Genomic DNA, 9,980 nt, shown 5'->3' with positions numbered 1-9,980 from the left:
CAGAATTTATGGTATTAAAAGAAATTGAAATCAAGATAATTTTTTTTACAGCTTCGATTTAAACCGAAAAACTGAATGATTGTAGGACACTTTCGAGAAGTCCACGGAACCCTGAGAGGGTTCCGATTTTTCATGACGATCAACTCTGAGATGGTTTGGGAATGAAATGAAGGTCCTTTAAACTTGGGAATGAAATCGACCTTATCGAGTAAGCGCAGAATTATTAATTTTGGGTCTTAAGTATCTCAATAATTATTAATTTGATGTTAAGGTATAGTAGCAATTAAAGAAATACCTAAATGAAATTTGTAGTGAATAATTTTTATATTAATTTAATATATAAATATAATATAAAATATATATATATATGTAGCAGTGGGCGTAGATGAGAATCACATGGGATGAATATTGAATTTGGAGTGGCAATTTTATTTTATATATAGAGAGAGAGAGAGAGATAACGTCTTTTCGACATTTCTCAGGCAAAATTAAGAATTTACACTTAAGGCCGAATGTATGATCTAATCTTTAATCCCTTTTATTTCAACTCGAAATCACTTCAGGGTTGTTGTACTCTCAAAATCAAAGTTATCTTAGAGTTACTTTTCAAAAATCCTTTGCGGCCATTTGATTTTTCAGGCTGAATCATAATTATAACAAAAATCGTCTCCGTTTTGACCGCTTTCTAAGTCATAAATCACTTCTCAAGACACTCATCAATGACATATCTTTTTCTTTAAATATTTATGTTTTAGAGCATTCCCTGCAGATAATTCGGTCACTCATAACACTAAGATACTATATTTAAACTCTAAAATTTCTACTTATGCCAAATTACACTTTGAATTCTATAAAAAATATTGAGTATTACAATTGGACTCGTTAGGGATGATTCTGGCATTGAAGGAACCTTCGATTTGAACAATCATGGGTAATTACATAAACCCATCCACATCACATGTTATAATAATTTTTTTTGAAAAAAATATTGTTTCGTTAAATTGCAATGTTTTCCATCAAAGCTTATGCAAGAACAGAATCTTTCCATAGCTTCTATGTAAGCACCCTCACCCAGATATCCCAAACACTCGGATTATCCGAACGGGAGCGCCTACGGAAGGAAAAAGAATGAGACACAAGATCAGAACCACCCTGGCATGCATACACAAGAATAAGAACAACGGAAGCGAAACTATATATATATGCATGCACTACGAGTATCCCGCTAATAGAGCGGTCACAAGATAAATAAATGGATACAGACTCCTGTGTCGACATACATGAGACTTGAGAAATAACCTGGCACAGTAAGAATAATAGAGTAAATCCTACTCAACCATCAGATTGACGGGACTACCTATACACCATACCGACTCTGCCACTAAGTTGGCTCTCTGCCATGGCCCATGCTGTCACTACCTGGAATGATGGAAAGCAAAGTGAGTCGAGAGAGTCAGCAAGCATAAAGAAAAGAAAGGCTGAAGGCTGTATAGATCCAATAAACTCTCCCAAGACACCAACTCCCAAGCACACACAAATCATGAGACGCTACCACGCAATAGTATAGCATAATAAAAGTACATACCAGTCCTTGGAGCCCACATAAGACACACGGCACCCAAGTCCCATACCAACCTGTCGCTGCCCTGAGAGGCAACATAAATCTCCAACAAACCTGCACGCGCTGTCTCGGGTCGGTGCTCCCGTCACCCATGTGTTCGTGTCGGTACTCCCGACACCCGAGCCATAGGCTCTCTCGGAACGGTCCTCCCGTCCGAGAACTAAAAACTACCAGTAACCATGCAATGCACATAAAAATGCAATAGCGTAGTGAGCATCAACGTGATATACTGGCGCCCATACATCTAGGCATCAGGCCATGCTCCGCCCACATAGTAAACCACACGCGATGCATATGCCCGTGCTAGATGCAACCTAACCAAGCTAGAATGTCCGTGTCCAAGCATACTTAATAAATGAATATCCCAACATGCAACTCGTACCCATGTGCATATCAAACCATGAACGGTAATACAACATATCAAATCATGCAATAAATCACATACTGGCAGAGCTAGCTAGTAGTGTCCAGCATCGGTCAATGGCCAGTGACTAGGAGTGTCCACCCGATAATCCACATCAGGGCCGTACAATAGTCTACCCCAACGTCACCAACAACTGACCCCTGCCCCACTGCTCGATAACTCTAACCGAACCATAAATAAATTCAAGAAAAATTGTAAATAAACCCGTACGTCTAGGAACCTAGTCCCCAATCTGGGTTCGGCATCATTCCGAAAGGAATAGGGGCGATATAAACCCCCGTAGGCTTTCAACAATTAAAATTCTAGAAGACTCAGATTTCATTTAAATTAAACAATTGAATAATAATTCAATAAACAATGCTAGGCACCGAATTAGAGTATGGGAGAGGATAAAATACAAGAAATTACGGGATCTTTCATGGGAATTAAAGATCATGAGGAGAGGGTTAGGAGCTTGCCTGTAATCTCCTGATTTCTGCCTCTTTTGTGCTCCCGTTGCGAAGTAAAATATTTCTCTAGCAATTAATAAAATCATGACTCACATTAATTAAATCTAACCATGTAATATAAATAATTTGACCATCTAAAATCCCACATAGGCGTACTGCAAATAAAATCCCAATAAAGCTCATATTTATTTTAAATTAAATCACACTAATAAAATCCTCAAAGACAGCTTAATAAATTAAATTTAAATCAAACAACTCAAAATTCTATAATTAATAAACGACCAAAACAGACAAAGGGAGGTTAAATAAATTGACAACGAAAGGAACGTCACAAAGGGAATAAAGAACTTGCGTTAACGAAGATATCCTTAGGCTTATTTTGTTCCAAAGTGGTAAAAATTATAAAAACTGCAATATCGCAATAATTTACCAAAATTAATAAAATTGGCCTCTAAACGAAATTCCAACCGCACAGAATATTTATTACTAGCTTCTCTACATACCTGGCAAATTAAATCTTCGATTAAACTTGATTTAATCTGAATTTTCTCACTAATTTCTTCCATTTTCTTCATCACGGCGCCGCTGCTTCTTCTTCAATTTTTTCCTTCTATTTGCTGCTTCAGAAACGCCTGAAATAGGCTTAAAAATGGTGCAAAAAAGGTGGTTAGAACGCGGCCACGTGGCGCAACTAGCAACCGCGCAAGCTGCCACCGCCATGGGCCGAAACAACGTCGTTTCGGCCCCTCCCCTGGCCAAATTAAATCAGCAAAATCCCAGCCTCGCGTGCACACCCCCGCGTCCAACCTCTGGTCGTTTTGCGCACGACCGCTCGCGCCACACGCCTCCTTCAACCTATATATGCCTTCAACTATATTTAAGGTGATTTGCGGCCACTTCCGCAAATCAAGTTTCAGCACCCCCACTTTCCATTAATCACACACACACCCCCAAACTCCAATTCCTTCTTATTTCACTTACACCCCGAAACTTCTAAAAATCACCCAATTTAATTTACTTTAATTTTTCTTTATTTTCATAAATGTTCCCAAATAATTTAATTAAGTATCTAAATTTCCTATTTCCTCAAAACTACACAAATAAATATTTTGTCTTAAATTTCCAAACAATTTAATTAATTACCTTTAATTTCTTATTTTCCTCAAAGCCACATAAATAAATACCTCCTCTTAAATTCCCAAATATTTAATAATATCATCAAACACCGATTTGAATAATTATTATTTATTTTCAAATTTCGAGATATTACATTCTAAGTTACAGTTGAGACACTCAGATGATTCAAACCTCATTTCATTGTCAGAGTCCCAAACGATAAAACTATGAACTGACAGTGCAACCATCTGAGATGATTCCAAAATCGATGAATGCATTACACGAATTATATACATAATTATGGCTTGCAAGCCCCATATAGGACAAACAAAACAAGCCATATTTTCTTTCCAAACAAAAAACACTTAGAGTGTGTTTGATTGCACACATTTTTCATAGAAAATATGTAATTATTACACATTTTTTATGGAAAGCAATCAAACACTCTTCAATTTTCTATAGAAAAATAAGTATGGTACAAGCATTTAAAGTTTCTTTCCATGGAATTCATTTTCCAAGGGGGTGGGGTGATTTTTATTTTCTAGACAATATTACCTAGAATTAAATTCTAGGTAATGCAATCAAACACACCTTTAGAATCAAATCAAAAACAAAACACTATATTGCTTTTGTACATAAATATATATATATATATAGGTAGTCTTATTTCAATTATAGTATTTTGTAAATAAAAATATCAATTTTTAGATAATATGATATATACTAAACTTTTTAATATCAAATAATTTTATCTAGATTTTTTTATACCAAAATTCGGTATGACTAAAATTTTTTATATAACATAAATTTTTTCAGATGATTCAGGATTTTTTCTGACATTTTTTTCTCTTTTTTTTCTTTCCTTTTTTTTTTAACAATTATAATATGAGAGATGTCTAAAACCCAAGCCTCAAACAGAGGCTAACGCTGCAATTGCAATGAAAACAGGGAGCTAATGGAGTTAATTGGAAATTACCGGATATTCGAGATCATCGTCGGAAGTGGTGGTGGTCGCAAGTGGTGAAGGCAGCGAGAAGGCCGGCACAACAGCACCAAAAGGTCAGCTTCGGGTTGAGCACGCGACGACTAGCGGCAAACTCTACTGCTAGTTCCAACAGGGGATCGATAGCGAGCACGGCCGTGGCAGGAGACCAAGAGGCGGCGGAGTCAAAAGATGATGGTGGCCGAAAGAGAAGCCGACGAGTAACCTTGTTGAGGATGGGTCTGTTTGGCAGAGGATCTGGGCGTCACCGCCACTGACGCAAGTGAACCATTTTTCGACGAACAGATCTGAGGATTGTACGAACAGATTTGTTGATTGTCTAAGCCTAAATATATCTTCTTCTTTTGTGGGTTAAGGTTTTCTTCAACCTTTCCTCCTTATGTGTGCCGCCGCCACTTCCCCTTTCTTTATTATCTTTCATCGCCTCTTTTACTGGCGACCGGAAAACTTCAACCGCCTGCGACATTTATACCACAAGCCTCGGTTGATTCCTTACATCCATAGGAAACTCGATGTACCACAAGCTCAACTCTTAGTGCTTGTGGATCGTCCATATGATATATGACACATGAGATATTGTCGCAGAGGAGAAAGATTGAACAGAAAGCGGAGATTCTGAAGTCTTGAAAGCGTTAACGTGGATGATACAACCAGAGAGATGTTTGATCTCAACACAGCTACACAAAAAATATTTTAACAGTTGCTGCCTGTTCTGATGTAGTATTGGAACACAAACGTGGGCTGGAAAACGGCAAGAGGAACAAGGGTAAGGAGAATGTGAGGAAGAAAAAGGATTGGGTCTGCCCAGGAGTGCATTTTTATTTTCTGTCGTATGTCTTGGGAAGAACGATGATGAATTGATTGCACTGAAAATCATTCAAACACAAGAGTTTGATTTGTGTTCATTTAATTTTAAATGAAGCAACAATCCCAGCAGACTTGTATGAATACTCTTCTGCCTTATTTTCTATTTCGATAAATCTTTCCTTATTAGTTAATGTCATTGTTAGTATTTATTACAGTTCTTGTTTTTATTTTTATTAGAGCAATACCAATCATTTAAGACATTCCCAAAGAAGGGAGAAGACTGTTCATTTGTTTATTTTTGGTCAGTTTATTTTTACCAAAAATTTTAAAAAAAGGGTAATTGTTATATAAAAAATTGTATATTTTTTAATAACTTATTTAAAAATAATTTATCTGTAAATTTGACAGTGAAAATGCTTATTTTTTCAAAAATAATTTATTTCTTCTTTGGAAGCTCGTGATAATAGATATATGGTAATCTTTTCATGTTATGTTAGCCTAATTTATTCTATTTAATATCTAAATACCAAATTTGGTGAGTGATTGAACCGTATTAAATTTAACTTATTTTTAAAATACTTTGTAAAATTTTTAAAAAAAATAAAATCCATCAAATAATTGTTTTTTTCTAAAATTTTTATCCAATGTTTAATTTTTAAATACATGCATCAATTTATAAAGAAATCCGTTTTATAGAACTATAAATTATTTTATAAGCTCAGATCCAGAATATATGGGAATATAGAAATCAATTAAAAATCAATGAAAGATTATATTTTTTTTATTTTAATCAAAATCTTGAGTGATTTGGTTCCAGACAATAAGAATTTGAAAAAATATAAATGCAGATTTTTTTTATTTCATCTCCATTTATTTATTTAAGTTTGTTTCAATATTATTGTTATATCACACTAATTTTGTGTAATTTGATTTATAGACATTTTATGACTTTTATTAAAAATTGTTGATTTTTAAATTAAAATAATTTAATTCTTTATGCTAAAACTAAGTGCTCATATTCGTATAATTGCTGCTAGCTGACGCAGTTCTCGCAGGTATCACTCGTAGCATCATCGCCTCTACATGGGAAGAGGCCATGCATGTTATTGGAAGTGTCATTGAAGAAAAGCTATTGAGGGCTGTCTTGGAGGAGAAAGAGCACGGTATGGCGGCGTCTCCTGTTCTTCTTGGATATGGCGTGTTGAACCTTCACGCTCGGGGGTGAATTCTCGGACTCCGTCTGAGAAGAGGGGGTCGGAGATGAAATAGAAGTCATCATTCCTCAGAGTCAACCTCTTCAGGGATGAGTTCTCATCCTCCTCGAGGAACTCTTTATAGCTGTTCTTGGGCCTGTCGTTGTAGAGGATGATGCAAGGAATCCCACCCTTTATTTGCTTTAGCTTTGTGTACTTGCAATTTGACTGTCAATTTTTGTTTGCCCCGATAAAATCCTTCCAGTGTTTCAGGTATTGAGGATCCACGTCGTCGATGACGTTGTACCAAGCGTCATCATTGTGTCGGTCCATGTCGAGGTGTCTCATGTAATAATTGTACGGGCCTTGGCTCTTTGCCCAGCAAGTCTTGCCAGTCCTTGAAGGGCCTTCTAGAATGATGCTCTTGGGTCTGCTTCGCTCGGGCTTGACATTGTCTGCTGCCCATTCAAGTATGTCCACGAGAACGTGTGAAAAATTTGAAATTCGGGTTCATAAGCCCTAGGAGGCTTTTGAAAATATTTTTCGAAATTATGTAGAAGCCCATCCCTATTAAGACAATAACCTTTCGCGTCACTTTTTTGGACAACCTCCAATGCCTTTATCTTATCCTCGGTGGCAAGCGTAGCTGTGTAGACGTCCGACATGTTATCGACATCGTCATCCACAACAACCGGGTCACCGGAGAGGACACCAAACAGGCGTAATTTGTCTTCCCCGTCACATGCTCGGCGAACCTCAAGTACTACGGCAACTCCTACGCCTCCATGAAGGAGGAGTACCCCTGGAGCGCCACCTACCAGCTCGAGAATTTCAACATCAGGACCACGACCCACTTCTACAAGATCAAGGCGCACCTAAAGCTCACTACCACTAAGCTGATCGGGGAGCTGCCATTCTGGCCGCTGGAGATAACCGTCCTGACCGATCGGTTCACGGCAGAGGACGTGGACGTTTGGCATTACGAGTACGCTGAGAGGAAGGCACCCGCCCTCTGTCGGACGTCGCCGACCATGATGACGGCCACATCCAAGAGGGCTAGGGCAACAAGCAAGCTGGGCTGGGCCCATTCGGAGATGCAGAAGAGGACCTCCCTAACGGGCCATTCAAGGGCCATAGATGGCCTGCCACTGTCGCTGCGCCCGGCCCATGCAAATCCAAGCATGTCCGTATCGGAAGTGGGCTCGGCCCACTCCGACACCATCTAGCTGACCACATAGCAGCTAAGACACCTGGCAACCTCCACAGTACAAGCATCTCTTGACTTCATCTCCAAGAAAGGAACAGCGATGAACTAGAAGGCCCTATGCGTATGGGAGAAAGAGGGTGGGTTGGTACAGAGAGGGCCCCACCTGCGAGTTAAAAAGTTTGTAGGGCGATACGCGCAGCAATTAATTTATTTTCAAATTTTAAATGGTTGATCTAACATGTCAAGAGAAGTACGCATACTTAGTGTGACTTTTCACTAGAGGACAAGGGAGTACTCCTGCATGTGGATAGGGTGAGCTTATAAAATAATTTATAGTTCTATAAAAAGAATTTCTTTATAAATTGATGCATGTATTTAAAAATTAAACATTGGATAAACATATATTTTAGAAAAACAATTATTTGATGGATTTTAATTTTTTTTAAAAATATTACAGAGTATTTTAAAAATAAGTTAAATTTAATAGGGTTCAATCACTCACCAAATTTGGTATTTAGATATTAAATAGAATAAATTAAGCTAACATAACATGAAAAGATTACCATATACCTATTATCACGAGCTTCCAAAGAAGAAATAAATTATTTTTGAAAAAATAGGCATTTTCACTGTCAAATTTATAGATAAATTATTTTTAAATAAGTTATTAAAAAATATACAATTTCTTATATAACAATTACCCTTGTTTTTTTAATTTTTGGTATCAATAAACTGACCAAAAATAAACAAATGAACAGTCTTCTCCCTTCTCTGGGAATGTCTTAAATAAATGGTATTGCTCTAATAAAAATAAAAACAAGAACTGTAATATATACTAACAATGACATGAACTAATAAGGAAAGATTTATTGAAAGAGAAAATGGGCAGAAGAGTATTCATACAAGTTTGCTGGGATTGTTACTTCATTTAAAATTAGATGAACACAAGGCAAACTCTTGTGTTTGAATGATTTTCAGTGCAATCAATTCATCATCGTTCTTCCCAATACATACGACAGAAAACAAAAATGCACTATTGGGCAGACCCAATCCTCTTTCTTCCTCACATTTTCCTTACCCTTGTTCCTCTCGCAGTTTCCCAACCCACGTTTGGGTTCCAATACTGCATCCGAACAAGCAGCAACTGTTAAAATAGTTTTTGTATAGCTGTGTTGAGATCAAACATCTATCTGGTTGTATTATCCACGTTAATGCTTTCAAGACTAGGGCAAAGACTTCAACACTTTCAAGACTTCAAAACCTCCGCTTTCTGTTCAATCTTTCTCCTCTGCGACAATATCTCATGTGTCATATATCATATGGACGGTCCACAAGCACTAAGAGTTGAGCTTGTGGTAATTCGAGTTTCCTATGGATGTGAGAAATCAGCCAAGGCTTGTGGTATATATGTCACAGGTGGTTGAAGTTTTCTGGTCGCTAGTAAAGGAGGCGATGAAAGATAGAAAAGAAAGGGGAGGTGGCGGCGGCACACAAGAGGAGGAAAGGTTGAAGAAAACCTTGGCCCAAAAAAGAAGAAGATATATTTGGGCTTGGACAATCAACAAATCTGTTCGCACAATCCTTAGATCTGCTTGCACAATCAACAAATTTGTTCGTCGGAAGATGGTTCGCTCGCTTCAGTGGCAGTGACACCCAGATCCACTGCCAAAAAGACCCATCCTCAGCAAGGTTCCTCGTCAGCTTCTCCTTCGGCCGCCATCGTCTTCTACCGCCGCCGCCGCCGCTTGGTCTCCTGCCACGGCCGTGCTCGTTGTCGATCTGCTGCTGGACCTGGCAGTAGAGCTTGCCGCCAGCCGTCGCGTGCTCAACCTTAGGCTGACCCTTTGTCGCTGCCCGCAGCTTTCGGTGCCGTTGTGCAGGCCTTCTCGCTGCCTTCACCAGTCGTGATCGCCACCACCTCCGACGATGATCTCAAATATCCAGTAATTTCCAATTAACTCCATCAGCTCTCTGTTTAAACTCATGTATTAAACCCAATTTTCACTTCCCTCTCCCCTTCTCTCTCTCTCTTTCGGACTTTCAGAATCCCAATTAAACTCATTTTTTCCTATTCTCTCTCACTCTTCCTCCAATCTGGGTCACTAGCTCAGTGCATGTTCTTCATCTTTAATTCTTTTTCCCACATCTCAATGCCACTCT

The 9,980-nt window shown here is 38.2% G+C and overlaps 1 protein-coding gene across 1 annotated transcript in view; it reads right to left on the bottom strand.

Annotated features, from left to right (window-relative positions):
* Positions 1–1,192: 1,192 nt before the first annotated feature.
* The window catches only part of LOC127794934 (uncharacterized), an 81,407-nt gene continuing 72,619 nt past the window's right edge, over positions 1,193–9,980 (bottom strand). The window contains exons 8-9 of the mRNA XM_052326259.1: positions 2,504–2,560; positions 1,193–1,419 (exon numbers count right to left, since the gene is read on the bottom strand). Of these exons, the coding sequence (XP_052182219.1) occupies positions 1,354–1,419; positions 2,504–2,560 (123 nt within the window). The 3' untranslated portion in view covers positions 1,193–1,353. The remainder of the gene's footprint in view (positions 1,420–2,503; positions 2,561–9,980) is intronic.

Source organism: Diospyros lotus, chromosome 2 (genome assembly GCF_014633365.1).
Source record: "Diospyros lotus cultivar Yz01 chromosome 2, ASM1463336v1, whole genome shotgun sequence".
Lineage (NCBI taxonomy): Eukaryota > Viridiplantae > Streptophyta > Magnoliopsida > Ericales > Ebenaceae > Diospyros > Diospyros lotus.
Note: the sequence above shows the minus strand (reverse complement) of the source record. Positions and strands in the feature narration are given on the sequence as shown.